This window comes from Saccoglossus kowalevskii, chromosome 2 (genome assembly GCF_978046115.1).
Source record: "Saccoglossus kowalevskii chromosome 2, keSacKowa6.1, whole genome shotgun sequence".
Lineage (NCBI taxonomy): Eukaryota > Metazoa > Hemichordata > Enteropneusta > Harrimaniidae > Saccoglossus > Saccoglossus kowalevskii.
Window position 1 is genome coordinate 35,741,224 of NC_140642.1, and position 18,469 is coordinate 35,759,692.

Consider the following 18,469-nt stretch of genomic DNA (forward strand, 5'->3'; position numbering starts at 1 on the left):
GGTGGGTGAAATAGCAAAATTAGAAATTCATGAAATCGAGACTTTACACCACCCACATATATCAAGCTTCAAAAGAAAATCACTGATTTGGTCGGTAGACGTCTTCTATGGAGTCAACACTAGTGAATTTATCGTGAGCCCCTCGTCTCAAGGTTATGTACGATTAAGAGATGATGACAGACCAACAGAAAACACAACCTACGCATACGCAGTGTGATCATCAACGTAGAAGTGCATGAATGAGTAATATGTTTTTAGTAATACAGCCACTATGAATATAATAACAGTGTATGATACGTAAGAACGCATGTGGAATATTTAAAAAAATTCAGGTAAGCAAAAGCTTGAATTTTGAATACGACATCATATGCCAATGCTAACTACCATATTGCTCGTTAAGTACCTACATTATAGTAACGTTATGACGTAAGTCCAATAGGTCAAAAATACGAAATTACACAGTTGGAAGTAGTTGTAATTTCTTTGTAAATATGTGTTATGCTATAATCGACAGAATCCATAGAGTATTCAATTACGGCAGCGATTACACGTTAATATTTTTATGAATGTAACTCTGAATAGTTCATTAGCAAACGCATAACACAAAGGGTTGAGTGTACTGTTCATATAGCATAGCCAATAGCTGAATGAATATAATCCGGGGTCGATGCATTTCGCACACCATCCCATAATGATAAAAAATGTGCTATAAGGACTCCATGTGACAAAGAAAGCACCAAGGATTAGAGTTAATGTTTTCATGGCTTTTTTGTCAGCACGCTCCGTCTTGTCTTGCCGCGATTTACTTGACTTGTGCCGGTTTGTCCAGCGATATTTCCTGCCCCGTTTGGAATTGGAATCAGTAAGTCTGTGCTGTTCTTTATCCATCTCATTGTGATTTTCGTTGTACGCAATTTGTGTCGATGTCTCATACGCCATATGTGTCGATGGCTCAAGATTTGTTCTTCTTCCCGACGAAGATGTGTCCTCACTCGGTTCCATTTCAAAGCTTTCTGCTTCCGTAAGTCCCTTGCGCATCGACAGGTCATTGCTTGTATTTGAAGGGGAGAGGAACTTGGTTTTTGATGAGCATGATGCGCTGTCCGATCTATGCGGTCGATCTTCTGCCATGTCGTAAGAACTACTGTTTGATGCCTTTACACCCGAAGACGAGGAGCTTGCTGGATGCGGTTTCAGGTTGTCTACTCTTACGATGCATGACTGCTGCTTAGACTTTGCACTTCGTTTCCTCGCTGCCAATTGTTGGATGATTCGAAATATTTGTAGATATATGAGAATAAGCACTAATAAAGGAAGCCAGTATACTACGACAGTAGACACAGTCATGAATATGGCATCATCCATATATGGAACTTGGCATATTTCGGCTGGACGTGTAATGCCAGAGAAATACGGCCACCCAATGACTGCGGTAAAAAACCCAACAAATGGTATGATCCACGTTGGTATTATCATTAGAGTGGCCCGCCTCAGAGTCATCTTATTCCTGTACGATGCAGGTCTACTGACGGACCACAGTCTGTCTGAACTGATGAGAAGAAGGTTCATCACGGACACAGTACAACAAGCATAGTCCAGTGCTAACCATAAATCACACACGAGGTTTCCGAGAGGCCAATATCCAACTGTCACATAGACCGAATACAGAGGCATTGAAACAAGACCTATCATGAGATCAGCGCAGGCGAGGCTGAAAAGGAAGTAGTTGCTAGGCTTATGAAGTCGTCTTTCTATCCGAAATGATTCTAATACTAATACATTGCCACCGGCTGTAAACACAATACCCGCTGCTGCTCCAACACATATAAAAATAAGCGCTACTGGATTATGTGGTGGCAGATGCAAGTCGGGCAGTCCTGATGTGTCGTTGCCGACAAGGCTTGAATTATTTAGGTTCATGATGATGTTCCTGTAAAATAAAAAAAACAACAAAAAAACTGAATGTGAGTGAGCGTTTATTTGCACCAATTAAACATACATTATTGACAGGGAGTGAAGTGTATGTACAGCTGAACGGTGATATGTACGATGCTAAAGGCTACCAATGATGTACAAATATTCAATGTTTCATTAAATTATAATGCAAGACTAGTGAAACAGACACGATCGGTTAATACTCCGCCAGTATCCTAGCCTTCAACAGAGTTTACTGTACTGTGCGCAGTTTATATATTCCATGCAAATATATGTTTTTTTCTGTCATTGGTGAACCAAGGTTTTTGCCATTTTATCGCTCCGTGGAGGTGTAATATATTCATGGTCAATGTTTGTTAATGGTTGTTACATGTCAAACTTATGTAGAAATTGTGTACAGGGTAATTCTCGCGACGAATATCAAATGTAAAGTCAAATGAAGTTTTATTATCATCTCTCATATTCCAGTACACCAAGCTGACTGAAGACGAGCCGGTCACGTGGAATGGAATAAATCGTAATATACACCTCAGTTCATGCAAATGGGCCAACATTTCACTCTAATAGCGTCTGCACGTAGGCCAACCACCCTGAGTCGGCTGCCAAATTTGGATAGAATTAAGACATCGAAATGCAATATTTTGACAAGTAAAATCCCGAATTGGAGATGGCAGAACAATTATTAACTGTAAGCTCCGGGGTATATTTGTCAAATCTTCATATAACCCTCAGTTGCACTTAATAATTAAAGATAATAAAACCAAAGATACTAGAGGATACACACATGCAGTAAACACGTGATTTTGGTTGTTACGACGACCATGTTTATATACACAATATATAGTCTATAGTATAACTATGATTGTCCACACAGTGTACATAAGAAAAGGGTATAGTGTAGTAGATTTTTCATTCAGTATGGTTGCCATCCAAAATAAATCATCACGTGATGTGACATTGATTTGATGTAGTATAACAAGGATTTGTGTGTGATTGTCACGTGTCAAACAAATTTGAGAACAAACGACAGCTAAATCGCTATTCTCTACAATGATTCTATTCATTGGAATTACAAAACAGCACTTGAAAACCTGTTTTTATCAGTTATTTCCGGCATCAGCGATTCAAACATCTCTTGTGAAGATTCTATGAGCTCACTTTCCGTATTGTAATCAGCTTATCTTGTAACATAGCCAGTTGATAATCACCATTATTGCATTTACCGATCACATGCTCGCACGTGATATAACAATATTGTCAGTGTTTATTACAAGATAGAACCACCGACACATTTGACACACCGATCTTGATCAATGTTTGTGCCTCGGTGATTCTATGCGCAGAAACAAAATCACCTTTTACAATATATTGGCTGTAATAAATGAATGTCGGGGGAGTGTAAAGAATGTACTAATACGCGGCGTTAGCCTCTGACAACGCTCTAATACCAATTCAATAACATTAGAATTACCACGGAAATGAACACGCCAGTATTTATATGATGTAAACGTCCATTGACGTAAAACAGTGACAATGATTGCGTATATTGTAAATTGGTTTGAAAAAAAACGCACTTGTTCGGCCGTCAGTGCATAAAATAGCAATGAGATTTGCAATCAGAGAGGATTCCCACTGATTAATCTTGAATCGGCCATAACCGTATGTTCCATATCACGACTACCTGCACATGTCACTAAATAGTCTCGGTTGTAACTAAATTACGATTGCTATTATTGTCTGAATACACCAATAACGTCGATATATCACATTAGATGCTTCCAGACCGTGTCGTCAATAAGCTGATACACGCATATGTTGAAATGTTTTAAATTCTGCTGCCCGGGTTTTCAAATTGTTTGTTTTATATTACTACACGGTGAAGTCATGCTTTGAATGAAAGGTTGTGCATACAACTGTTGATAAACATTGAATGTATCACAAGGAACCAATGATCAGAAACAAAACATACCCTAAGAAATGCAAAAGTTGGACATTTTAAAATTATTTACACGTGAGAGTTATAATACGTAACCACTAACATATTTAGTAAAAATACATACCACTTTAAAGATTTTTAGCTACTGCAATGTCGCTGTGACGTTATCGATATTGGAACCATGCAGCCATGTGACAGAATCTATGCATACATACATACTCTTCAGCACTTATCAAAACATGTCATTGAAATATAATACCAACACGAACCTATTAGTGTATTATGAAATATTACTTTTACACTTTGAAGATTTGTTATCGGCAAGTTGAAAACCCGAGTAAACGAAAATCGAATCTGAACGTTACGGCGCCCGCGAGTATTACTAATTGAAACTGGATACGATTAGCCTTTTATCGGCTCACTACGCTACCAAAAATCTTGTTATGCTTTGTTGTTTTGAATTCTTCTTTGGAATCGCGCTCATACAAATACAGCAAAAATTTCGCAATGTTCGATGTTTGCTCGGGCACAGTTGAACATGAGTAATGTAGTCGTTCTATGCATTCGGAAGAAAGGTCTAACAGCTATATAATAAACAACTCAAATCAATTTTAATAAAAAAATGTTTCACATCAAATATTTATTGCTTAATGTTTGGTCCATCTCCGAGCGTCGAACAGAAACTTCCGCGTTTGATTTTCTGATTTGAAAACAAACACAAAAACACTGAAAATCACAGTCAAAATCATAATCTACGGAAATGTTCGGTAATGTTCGGCTATTTGTAAAAAATAAAATCTGATGCAGATATTTTGCAAATACTGTAGCTATTGCATTTATAACAGTACACATATTACACGATTTTGCGAAGGCGTCAAATAAAATGTAGCTGACAATACAGCGTACTAGTCTTTATTCCAACCACCTGACAAAACTGATTCTTCAAGCAGCAACAGTAGACAGTTTAACTGTATGAGGTGCGAGTGTCATTACATTCACTGTAGGAACATATTGCCAATTGTATAGCAAACACATTTGAATAGCGACTCAGATGTGTGAAAGATTATGTTTACTTTGCAATCTAGCAAGTATTGTCAGTCTGTGTTAGAAATCGGTACTCACGTATAAATGTAGTGGAATAAAGACTCGCGTAAGATTGAAGTTGGCTAGAGTTCAGTTATAGCTTATTCGGACATAGTAATCCATAATATATGAAATAAACACCTGAACTGTTTCTTTGATGCCGCTTCTTGGAAAGAAAAAATATGTAGGTTTGTGTAAGGACATGTGCTATAATATGTGTATGCACTGTACAATGGCATTGTTGTCATTAAGGTAATAATCTAATCAAATACAATGCATTGCTTTGCGAATTGATAGAAAAAGGAAAATTATTCAACAATCGTGTTGTCGTTGAAACGTGGTGCGAATGATAAGCTCTGTCCGCCAATAATAGTATTTCATGGCAATACACCCTAGCTATCCATAGAGAGAAATTCGTTTTCAACCGCGTACAATCTGAATAAGTCATATATAAGTGTTATGGGACCAAGATGACAAATATGATTGATCTTACAAGTGAAATAGGTGATCACTTTCTTGTAGTAACCTAGGTAATACATATCACAGACATCGTGTGCAGATGATTTATGAAATGTTAGCGAAAACAGAATAATAGATTATAGTATTAAGGTTGTATATATCCAGTTACATCTGCAGTGATCTTTAGTTATGAACATTAAATCGTATTAGGTTTTGCATTTTGCATTTAGTCAAACACAAAATTATAGGACTTATGGCTTTTTATCCATATGATTCACCCCTTTGGTGTGTATTCAAATATACCGATCGTAAAGAAAAGCATCTGCCATAAGTCGTGTTTGGCATGGCTAATTTTTGGTTACAAAACACTAAATCTCAAATAATGAATGAAACTCAGATTTTGACACTGGAGATCCCGAATTCCCAACAAACGTACTTATTGGTAAAGTGCTCCAGCGTGGAGGTTGCGTGGACGGGTACGGTAAATGTAGATGGAAAAGATCGAAGTACTTATCTGTAAGCCGTGGAAAAAAAAAACTAATTCAGATTATTACAGATATATTGAAGATGTTGTGTAAGCTGCATACAAACGAGGCTACAACTGTCCATTACGACATCGTTTTACTCAGCACTTGTATCACACAAGTGGGTATTAGTGTCGTCCAACTGGTATCAAGTATCAGTGTAGATAATCGCTCTCATAGTAAAACTGCCTATCCGTATTTCTTACACGCCGGAACGTACATGATTGCATTGCATCATAGACGATTCAAGTCATGATATGGTGTAACTATGCCTGAGTAATCATATAAATATAGGAATTATCGCTCCTCGGGGAAATATCCTACACTGAATTGCAGTTAGGTTAGATTGCATGTAACCTGTCCATTTCATTTGATGTGTACTAGTGCCATGTTTGTCATGGGTCACAGAATACAGAATTCTCCGCAAGTACCTGATATACGTGATTCCATGTAAACATGTCTCATCTGGGTTTGTGTGGTAAAGTCTTTTCCGAAGGCATGTACATGGGATTAAACAAGTATTGAATTGCACACACACGTGTAGTGACACGAAAGACAATCTGGCACATCGAATGGAATAAATGTGACTTGAAATATAAACACACTTTTTTAAAGTCATAAGTAAACCATAATCGAATTGTTGCTATGCTGGGTACAGTGGATGCCTACTCATTAACTGTAAATGTTTAGTTTGCTAATAAAACCGGAAGTATAAACCGCAGAGCTTCCAGTGTCGCATTATGCATGATACATGCATGGATAGACTAATGTCAGTTTCTATAGTTCGAAGCCGTCGACGAGAATTATTTAATACGACGTGTTCGCCTAACCATATGATCACACGGACGTACCAATTTAACGATGTCCTTCTATATCGATACAAACCTTCCAGTAATTCTAATGTTTATCAACATTCATGGTCAGAATTAACACGGTGAAGCGATTCTCGGCATCCATAAACGTTAGATTAGAGTGACTGCAACCATCACAGACTTTAATATAATAAACTTATTTTTGTAACGGATGTTTGTAATATTGGTAATGTGAGATCCATGCTTAATTGCGTCTTTATTGCAAACGGTTCCTAAATACTGTAAAATGACTAATTTTCACTGGGTTTAAATTTCACTGATTTACCATTTCAGGCATATTCAGTAGGTTTCAAATTCACGGTTTCGTCATTTAGATAATGTGTTCTATGCTAAATTTTACATATTCACTGTGTTTTAATTTAGCGCATTTTTCCAGTCAGCGAAATAAGCAAAATTAAAACCCAGTGAATAATTATCCCCTTGTACAGTACTACATGAACCTTTCACCACAAATATTTGTGCATTTTCTAATAGTTGGATTTGAACTATGCAATATTCACGTACATGATATTCGACAAATCATACATATTAATTCCTTCGTGGTTAATTATCAGGAAGTAATTGGTACAGCTGTGACTGTTCAATGAACTGTAAATTGAATAACCGCAAAGATGATCAATTTATTTCGATATGTCACAATTAATAAGGAGATGGCGTTAATGAGTTTGTGTATGTTATGCAGACGAGTAACGCTGAAATAAATTGACGTATGGCTACACACCACGGTTATTAGAGCAGTAACAACATGATGTACTGTATTGGCATTTTTAAAATAAATACTTTTCAACCTGCAAGCGGCAGTAATTATAATTTGACTATTTAGTTTGCCCACAACTGGTGACACGAATTAATGATATCAACAGTTGTTGGATGTCCCTGGTCATGTTCTATGTAGGTTTCATAATACGGTATTTATTTTCAAATGAGTTAACTATATGCATGGAGGTATAAACAGTTCATACCTCCATGATACACGTTTCGATTTTCAATTATAATAATCAGACGGAAATACAATTATAATAATCATTGTATAGACACCTAGCAAATCATTGCTATACTGCAATGTATGTGTTGCATAACAATTCATCGATATGTCTAAGGGTCGTGTATGTGCAATGATATACATATTTGACATATCGTATATTTATGACATAATTAACGTTTGTATAACGCCAGCCACTCCACAAAATGACTGTTGTGTAGTTACTGTTCTGATGTGGTGTGATGGTATGAATTTGAATTCTGTATGGAATAATTCACTGTTGGTTCGGAGTCAACGTATGTGTATTGGCTTGACACATCTGTTCTGTGCACCATTGTATGTTAAACGTTCTACAAACGTCTATGTGAAGAGAAACTCACCGCGAAGTTTGATTTTCAGAAAATATTTAATATAGTTTATATATTTAATAGTTAATATATTGTTAGCAACTAGCCCTATATTATTTACTATTGGTATCGAGTGTGTGTATTTATTTATCGTGGTGTATTCATATATATATATATATATGGCATATACACGTATTGGCATTGGACGTTGGACAAGTGGGTATATAACTAACACATAACTGCTGTAATAACATATTATTTATCACTGACAGACGTTTTGCTGTCATTGGAAACGATAACTTTCTAATTATGTCGGAACTGCGCATTTCTGTCGCATATAAATCAACAATGCGGTGTATGTTCGAACAGATGGTTGTACGTAATCAGATACCACGGTGACGTGGTTCCATGATTCAATTATTTAATTGAAGTGGTATATCAATAAGTTTATAATATATTGTACAATACATTCAAATAAAAATGATTAGTTATTTCTTAATCAATAACTTTATGATTTTAATTAATATAATTTGCACCTAAGTAGCTGTTATTTAGTGATAGGATATATTATACTTGTATCCACATTAACATTTCAAAGAATTTGTATCTTGCGAAGAATATTAAAATTATTATTGGATATATAATGACAATCAACTTCTTAGATGTTATGACAATTGTTTTGCTGTAATTAAAATCATACATGCTTGTCTTATCTTACGATACGTTTGTACCTGTTCTACTGTCTAGTATGCATTCTAAGGTTATTTATTTTATTTTATTTTATTTTATTTTATTTTATTTTATTTTATTTTATTTTATTTTATTTTATTTTATTCCTCTCTATCTCAATCCTCTAAAAACATTTTTCGATCTGCTGTATCGTGTGTCGGCAAAAACAACACACGCTCGCGGCAGTCACGAGGTTAACAGTCATTGATTTGTAACAGTAAAATGAAGATGCTGCTCAAAACATATTCATCCAACAGCACTATATGTAAATTAGACAAAAAATAACCTGATCTGTTATGTATTCCAAAGTGCGGAAGAATATGGAAACGACGTCGAATAATTAAAAAACACGACTTTCAAGCTTGTGAATGGCAAGAGGCGAATTCGATTTAGTATGTCTTGTATGATCAATACTTCACTAAAAACACCCTTAACCCACGTGCAACCAGACAACTACAGGTCCAGTGCTATTAAATAAACTATTCACATATTAAATAGGAATTCAGCCACACGCGTTTGACATTGGTTGACGTAAGTCTATTTTGTAAAAAAAGGTTAAGTTTGCGATTGCGAACGAAACTATTTAACTAGTATTATATGTGGCCATATCTGTGGTTATGCCCTCCATATCTCATATAATGTACCATCACATAAAAACAGGGTACACTAGGGTAAAGTTAAAACGTAGTCGGGTATACCATTTCATGCTATTCGGCAAACTACGTTTCCACATATATAGTCAACAGGGTTCAACAAATGTATTTCATTCTGTGTCACGTCTGGGAAATATTTCAACAGAACTGAACGTTCATCCCATTAAATAGCCACTCACACAGAAGAAAGCAATCTCACTGAGTAAAGAGATGTTTATACGTAATGGACAGTTTAGTGAGGAGGAACATACCACTTGGATGCTTAGATGTCATGCTGTCAATCACGTTTTTACCAATCAATATTGCTAAATGAAGTACTATACTTTAGTTAAGAACTGACGAAGTTAGCCTCGGCGCAAGTAGTAATTGACAAAGTGCTCTTTCATAAGCTGATTACCCCAATTCAATTAAACGTAGTAAAAGTTTGATGACGAAGTGTGTGATCTGAGGGCCTCCGGGGAGGAGCCACTAATTTCTATAATAGAGAGTAACGCATTTATGTCTTAGCATTGTGCACGTTTTGTTTCTTATTTGTAATCGGGAATCTTTAATAATTGAAGAGCCGTGTCGCAGACTTCCTTTGAGTTTAATTTGACATGCTGCTCCATCTGTAGTAATGTATATGGTTATTTAGTTCAAATGTGGTGAACAGACGCAAATGCAACACTTGTGAAATAAGACATACACACAAAGCAATCACACCGCAGCGTTCTAAGCACGTTTTCTCATTTTATTCCATACTTAACGTCAAAATCCCAATTAATTTATTGAAACTATGGACGCTAGGGTGGATTGCCACTGGGCGAGCGTATTCACTGAAACTTGCTCCACTTTCAAAATGACAGGATCGAGCTTCTTAAAATGGCCAAACTATATACAATCCACTTATAAACACATGACCGCTAAGAAGGATGCCACGGCAACTAGGCGTAGAACTGTTTTTATTCGCAGTAATAGCTGTAATCTCAAAACTGATTTACTTTGAAAGGGTGCATTAAAGGCCACAATAATACTCAATATATGGTAAGTTGGGGATTCCCAGCCTAGAACTCAGATACTGCAAACACCTTGCATCAACTTGAAAACGATCACTTGGGATTAAACTCACACAAAGGGAATAAAATTACGCTTCCTTAAACAAGTCGTGGGTTATCTCCGGTTACGTGGTTCATCTACTGACCGTTGCTTTGGAAACGAAAAGTGTGGTGATATACGAGCTAGCTCATAGTGTTTTGTTACAACAAGCGGGATGACAAATGTATGTAACGTTAAATGGGAGGGACACTTCTTGCGAAATCAGAGGTATGTTTCTAAAAACTGAATTCTTGATATATGATAGCATTTTGCCACCTGATGCCTGCAGCAGTCAGGTAACAGCACGTTATAAGCACCCATACAGCGTGCCCTAGTACCAACACAACAATATAGCACACACATGTATATTGTCTACATGTGTAATCAACATGTTTAGCAATAGTTAGAGTTTTATATCAAGCCCAGAAACTTTATAATAGCAAACATTTTAATATAATAATACAAGAAGATCTGCACTGTCTTCTCTAATACCGCCACAAACATATGTAAACATTGTAGACATAATAATGAGGGTTTCCTATTCGTAACGTACATCGCTTTATTGTGCCTATACATAGGTTTGGTCAGAGTCAATGCCTTAATTGGATTTCGTGATAAATAATAGAATTACCATTATCAAGCAGGTTGTTGTCGTTTATGTATAACAATAACAGCGACATGTCAATTTAAAAATTGTCTATGCATGGTCAGTACGTAACGCGTTACCATAGAAACCAGCTTTACAATCAATGAATTATCATTGGAAATACAATCAATGATGGTTTTCTGGGGAACAACAAGGGAAATAAGGCAAGAACAACACAAAATAACATCAATAATTAATTCACACTGACAACGTTTTTAATATTGAATGTATATATAGAGCATATCTCACGAGTGTGGTATTTTTTATTTGTTCAAGGTTTTGGGAAAAACAAACATTCTGTTTATTCCAAATATATGTTTTGCATCTAACACAGTGATATGTGAGCGCATATTCAAGACATCGAAGAGTTTCCCGGCTCATTTGCATAAAAGATAAAAAACACCTATTGCAATCGCTATACCCTTTGTGATTAAGTAATACAATTATTTTCGAATCTACATTTTCAGAGATTGGTAATTACTAATTGTGTAGTCAATTTATATCTTGATATTTTCACAATTCGCAAAGAAATCGTCACAAGACATGGGTGAAACAAAATTGAAATGACTTCTCAGAAGTACACGGCTTTATAATACACTGCCGTTTCAGAAATATCCAAAGGTAATATAATTCCGCATAATAATTCAGTATGAAGTATAGTGTAAAACCACCAACATAATAATGTATTATGTTATATATAATGGTAGTCAGTCATGATGCCAAATTTGCATTGACCATTCAGCTTACCGAGATTTGTATTACGATATAGAAAATTATAACACTGTTTTAATACACTGTTTCTTGTTCAAATATACACAGTGTGAAGCCCAATCAGATATTGATTTTGAATAACAAGTTATAAAATGTTATGGTTTGTTTCACAAGTTGACTTAAAAACGATTGTACCTTTTTTTAATTTTTCAATCTAAAACTGGTGATAACTTGTAAACAAATTTACCAGTAAGCTAAATATGACGAATAAATGTCTACCTTTCATACCATAATCAACGCGACAGTGTTGGATTTATTTCCTGGAGACAAGAAAGCAAGACAGGATGTTGCATAGCTAATGGATTCGCTAAGCATAATTATTTGATATAAGTGAACGTAACAAAAAACTCCAGTGATGTGTAAGGATAGTGTTTAAATTGTCCAAGATGCATATAGTCGTTCTTGATCGCTTTTGACCCTTCTCTGTTTGATAATGGTAATTTATAGGAAAACATGGACACGTAGTAACTAGGAATTAACATGCAATGTCGCTAGGCCGATGAGCTTCAAGTGTAAACTGGGATGGCTAAACCATAAATGAACAGTTGGATAAATACGCCGTGAAATGAAATAATACGATTGATCGGTTTATTTAAATTATAATTACATGGCTCAGTAAGCTTACTTAACGACTCGTTTGCTTGGTAGCGGAATCTATGGTGATGCCACCTTCATCCATATATGGCATCATATCGATGAGACAGCCGGTGGCTGGCGTCACCAAGATAAATCACTAACCAAACGTTTGATGGATTGCGCGTACAGAATGCAAGAACATAGATTCAGACATTAACGCAATGTATTGTGTATAATCGAGAACGTGAACACCCATTCGTCACGCAATGTTGCTATATTTTACAAGGAGGAATACAAATGTATTAATGGATAACGCAGAGCAGTAATTTAAGAAAGATGTAACTTCTCAGCGTACAGAAAACTAATCAGAGAATATTAATTTGACGTACTATATAGTATTACTGATGACTATCTTAGTCCGATTTGACTGTTTGTAATGTTCTGCCATCGTGTCTAAAGAAGTATATACGCTAGATGCGTTATGCATGTCGACATATCTCGAATGACGTTCACGTATAATATACATTGAACTTGTATAACGCTGGTTATGGGGTTGCTCTCAGAAAAAAACAAGATGGGTGATATCCGTACGCACGTTGGTCGACACTAAGTTGAAGCATCGCACCTATATGATTCATCAGCTTACATGTATATATGTATACGTGTACAGTCAATTCGGTTGTGATGTAGAAACATGTAATTGGTTGATTACCCAGCATATACTATCTTGCGGCACACCAAAGCAGCAATGGGGACAGTAACCGCTGTGTCAGAAATACCTATTGCATCAACTATGGGCAGTAGTGACGTGCATTATATTGACGGAAAATGCAATGATTTGTAAACTACTAGACACTTATTTGGTCGAAGTCCCTTATGAGTTCTACTATGACCAAATAGCCTTCATTTTAGTGAATCATGTGCAAATGCCGCCGGCGTGCCGATTAATGGGAACTAACATCTTCATTATTCGAGAAAAGTGGCTAGCAGTACTATCACATTTAACAGAGGATCGATCTGTTTACAAGTGAACCAAAAGTAGCTCGTGTTTTTCTTTCTAGGAAAATTGCAACGAAATGGGGCTTCATACGAGTGGCAACTCAGATTGACAGTACGGTTAGCCTAGCGAATTATTTTTTTTACAATTACGTCACTGGAATTATAGAACCATTATACAACCAATTACGAATCAATAGTCAGACGTTCATTTGAAGGACAAAGCACATCTGTAGACATGGAAATAGAGATTAGTGTGTTGTCAGCAACAAATGCAGTTAAATATTGAATTTTTTTCTAGGGGAGTATTATATGCGCTTCTTTGAAATTATTATTTGCTAAGAATATAAAATTATGATTACATGGTGAGATAACGTATTGTTATTAACACGTTTAGTTATTCATTCAATGTTATGTGTTAAGATAGAGAGAAAGGCATGGACAAAGATCATATTTTAAAGAATTGACAGACGCTGCACGCCCGTGATGTACCCATGCTGTAGCTCATACATCGAGCGGCTTCTCTGCTAGACGCGATCCACACCTGTCTCTTTGGAGAAATCACTGAATGCAAGCCAATAAAAGGTCGTTATATATCTATTAACCCCGTTGACTAACTTAAGGCAATGTTGACAAATACGCTGGATATACAATGAGACCGCGCACAATAGCAGTATGAGAGGCAATCGTAAGGTTCGCGAGACTCCAGCTTATAAACGCAGAAAAAATGTAATCAAATCAAATGTGAATTGGTGTATGTTTTAACGAAATAATTCGGGAAAGATAATATCGAAACCTACCTACGAAACGCTGCAGAGTGATATTGATATCAAATGAAGCAAAGTTCACCTGTGAAGTCTCACGAGTTACGGTATGTTTCCAGGCTTGGTGACACCTTGGATCCAGCTTAGACCTCAGTTGGATTTCCAACAAAAGAAATTACCTGGTGATGCCCTCTATGAACCTAGCAAAATAAGGTAAGAAAGGGAAGTAAGATAGCATTCTAAGTCCAGGCAATGCTACTCTGGCAAACTGACTTCTTCCGTTGTAGAAATAACACGCGAGACGTCCCACTAAGACTATTCCACTACGATGTTAGGGGTGACCAGGTTTTGTGTGTGATGCGGCCCAGTTGTAGGTAGGGTGTGAATGGAATCAGAACGGTGAGGGTGGGCTGCAATAATTCAATTGCAGTGGCATATCTATTTTTAGAACTCCATCGTTGTCACCAATTTGGATGATTTAGTCGTCATGGACACCGACGTGACTGCTTGAACGTAAATAGTGAGTAATTGCTTCCAAGAATTCTTTACTGCCATGTTCAACAATTCTTTCAAGCTGGTTATACAAAGGTCTCAGATAAAATATACGGCAGTGGACTATATGTCTGAATAATGGCTAATCGTTGGCGACTGTTAAAAGATAAGCTGATTGTGTCCCGAACGGTGACATGTTCGACGACTTTAAAATAGTGAAAGAGGGGTTGGTTATTAATTAAATTTGTCTTTTTTATTTACTGTACGCGGCGCTCAATTCAAAGCGTAAAATATAATGTAATTGATACATGTATTTTAATATCGGCGTGGAATTACTACGTGTTGATTAAATAATAACACAATGTCTAATTCTGCCACTGTTCCCTGTACAGCCAGCCATCGTTTTCTTTGTTTATGTGAAAGAGTAAATGCCACAGACGCGTATGTTCGTCCAAAACAACGTCAGTCCCTAAAATGTCCAAAATGTTATGATCTCATGGAGATGGTCACGTGATACAGATGGCGTGGTTTACTAAGAACAATGAAAGGCACTACGATGGAAATACATCCAGCAATGGGCAAGGCTATAATTACGTGCCCAATTTATGGCAATATACATTAACATTTTCAGATTAATGTTTACAATATACTATCTCTATTTAGCGACTGGCACATCTGTACAATCATTTGAAACACGCCTTATAACAATATTAGTCTCCTAATAGTTATTCTAAACACGTATATAATCTGCATATGTGCGTACATCTGTCATATATTGAATATACCGGTGGGATTTCTGACCTCCCCTAGTTTTCATTAAATGACTCGATCTTTATCGCTCAGAAATGCTTTAGTCACATATGTGAGCACGGTAACGCATTGGGTTCATCCAGTACAAACTGTTGGTGTTAATTCCAATTATTACGTATACATTTCGAATCGAGAGTATAATGTTCATGCGATATTACAGAAACAATTCCACTTTTCAAAGCGCGTAGGGTTAGACTGCTTGAATATTATGGGCTTACCAGTCATCCAGGTCTTGACAAATTAACCAGTAAGTTATTTTGAGGTGGTGAAGACATTGGTTAATTTGAAATCATGCCTGTCATGTTTATTGAAGCTAAATATTGTGTTCTATACTAGTGATAATATCTGGGAGGCGCCGTAAATTCAATATCTGGTTGCCCATGCTATAATGTGAGCGTGATTTGAGAAGACTGTTTGTGAATACATGTATATGTTTTACCGATCTTAATCGCACTGGACGCAGTGATTAATAGCACTCCAATTCATCTATAAGTAAGCCAAAGTAAACAATTGTTAGGTTTCATACTTATGGTGTTTCAGCCCATTGTAAATAACGTAGGTTGATACAATAGAGTGTTCTGTATGCCTTAATGAGATCAACGGGCCGTTACTGACGAATAATACGAGCCTTTCAGAGATACAAACGTGTATTTGATTCAAATCACCTCAAGTTGAATGCCATGTACATGTATTTTAAATTCTTTCATTTATAACATTACTAGCTAATGGAGACAGACTATAGTAAATTGAGTGCACCGTAGAATACATTCACCAACCTAAAATCTGAATATAATCGCGTGGTTCTATAAATTATGAAAATCTTCTCGCGTAATAACTAAGAACATTTTTACCGTCGTCATAGTTATTTCGAATCACTTAGTTTTATTAATTGCGAAACAACGTTTTTTTTTTGGCCACTAAAAGATCAATCATGTTACCTGTCTGTTATATAGAACTACAAATCGGTGGCATTGATACAAGATTGATATCCTTTACAGGTTAAGATCCACGTCGGTCATGAACTTGGTAACGTATAATCTAAGTGCCAAGTTTATTACAAGTTCGCACGCAAGCACACATGCAAATCGTGATAGATTTCATCTTCACGCACAGGTGGTAGTGCGCCATGAAAGATTAGGACATCAAATAAATTTGGGTCTCGTCCGTCAATGGCGCCAAGACTACTCATTGAAGGTGAGGTATTCAATGAATATTGCAATTTCAATGTTTATGATAATCAACCACATTTGCTGCCCCAATTAATACATTAATCCGGAATGCGTGAGTAAATCTATGCAGTGAACACGACTGACAGTATTCGGCAATATTCAGTGGCACAGTTTAGCTAACAATGTGATGAATACGACTTATCAATAAAGCTCACGTGTTTCGTCTCCTTGGCATCGGGTTTCAGAATCATAACGTTGTACTTAATATCGACGTTGTACTTAAGCCAACGAAATAACAGACTGGCATTGAAACGAGTGCGTATGGCCGTCGCTATGGTTCAGCATACTCGACAACGCAACCTAAACGTGCCACATACACTCAGAACAACGGGTTTATTACCGGAAAATGCCTTTGCGACATTGAAATATGGCAGTATAACACAAATAAGAAGACCATTCGTCAATAATATCATCTGATTAGACATGGATCGAGCAATCCCATGTCCATTGAGAATAGAATTGTCTACCATGGCAACCGTTGCCACCAGTGCTGGCGATAAATCTTTCCCAACAACTGGGAACATTGTCAGGGTTTATTGAGAGTGATTACGGAAAGAAAGTGATGCTAACTATATGTGATTCTAAAAGCCAGTGGAAACCGTACATGTTTCCAGTCGCTGGATCTGTCACATGAGAATCGGGGGCCGGCATTCCTGCTTTAATTTGCAGTCAAATCCCTTAGCAACGCACTGCAATTAAAACTCTCTAAGGGCATACGTAAATTCACTTGATGTTTATATAGGAAGATAGCAGCTACCATATATTGTTTATTAAGTAAATTAAACATTTCCCTGTCCGTATGAATAATATGATGAATTAATCATAAGAAAAAGAGAGGCAGATATAGGAAAGCGCGAAGATAGAGGGCATATATCTATATATACACGAACAGACAGACGTAGTATGTAAAGTCAACTTTTCGTGTACGTTGGATGTGTTGTTACATATAATAATAGGCTGTTACAATTACAAATGTATACATAATTTGGATTCCGATCGCGAGTCAAGGAAATTTGGGACGAAATGTCCCCCTGGGATAAGAAAGGTTTGACAGGGTTGAAATATTATAGTCTAAATAGGAAATTATGAAATAAACCAATTCTCAGAAATCGATGTCAACAACTCGCACGCACGTGAATCGCTCAAAGTTACGCCAAACACAGATACGAACAGCCATAATATAAACATCTGAATTGTTGGAAAGTAATGGTTATGTTTTTATTATCATATTTACATGATTACAATCTATCCGCGCCCATGCACGCATTCGTTTATATCGTGGCTTGACCTTAACTATCGTGAATGCATATGTTTATTAAAGATAAATTTACGTTGCTTGGTTCGTTATCGATTAATGGTTCGAGTATAGAAAATAGCTCAGTGCAACAAACTTATACTGATAAAAACATTCAGTATATGACTAACTACTACATATTTACCACATAAAAACACTTATGCAGGCGTGTGTTATAAGCACAAGTAGTCGTTAGAGTCAACCAAATGTCATCACATATTCATAACGTTTCAACAATCGTGGCAATATCACCAGCACTTTTAATTTACATAGCGATGTTGTAAGTGATCAATATGC

At 36.5% G+C, this 18,469-nt stretch overlaps 1 protein-coding gene across 1 annotated transcript; it reads right to left on the bottom strand.

Annotated features, from left to right (window-relative positions):
- Positions 1-528: 528 nt before the first annotated feature.
- Positions 529-14,430, bottom strand: LOC100377950 (muscarinic acetylcholine receptor M2-like). Its single transcript, XM_002741674.2, has 2 exons — positions 14,384-14,430; positions 529-1,930 (listed from the first exon to the last, which is right to left on the bottom strand). Exon 2 carries the CDS (start codon positions 1,918-1,920, stop codon positions 529-531), a length of 1,392 nt encoding a protein of 463 aa, XP_002741720.1. The 5' UTR covers positions 1,921-1,930; positions 14,384-14,430.
- Positions 14,431-18,469: the final 4,039 nt, after the last annotated feature.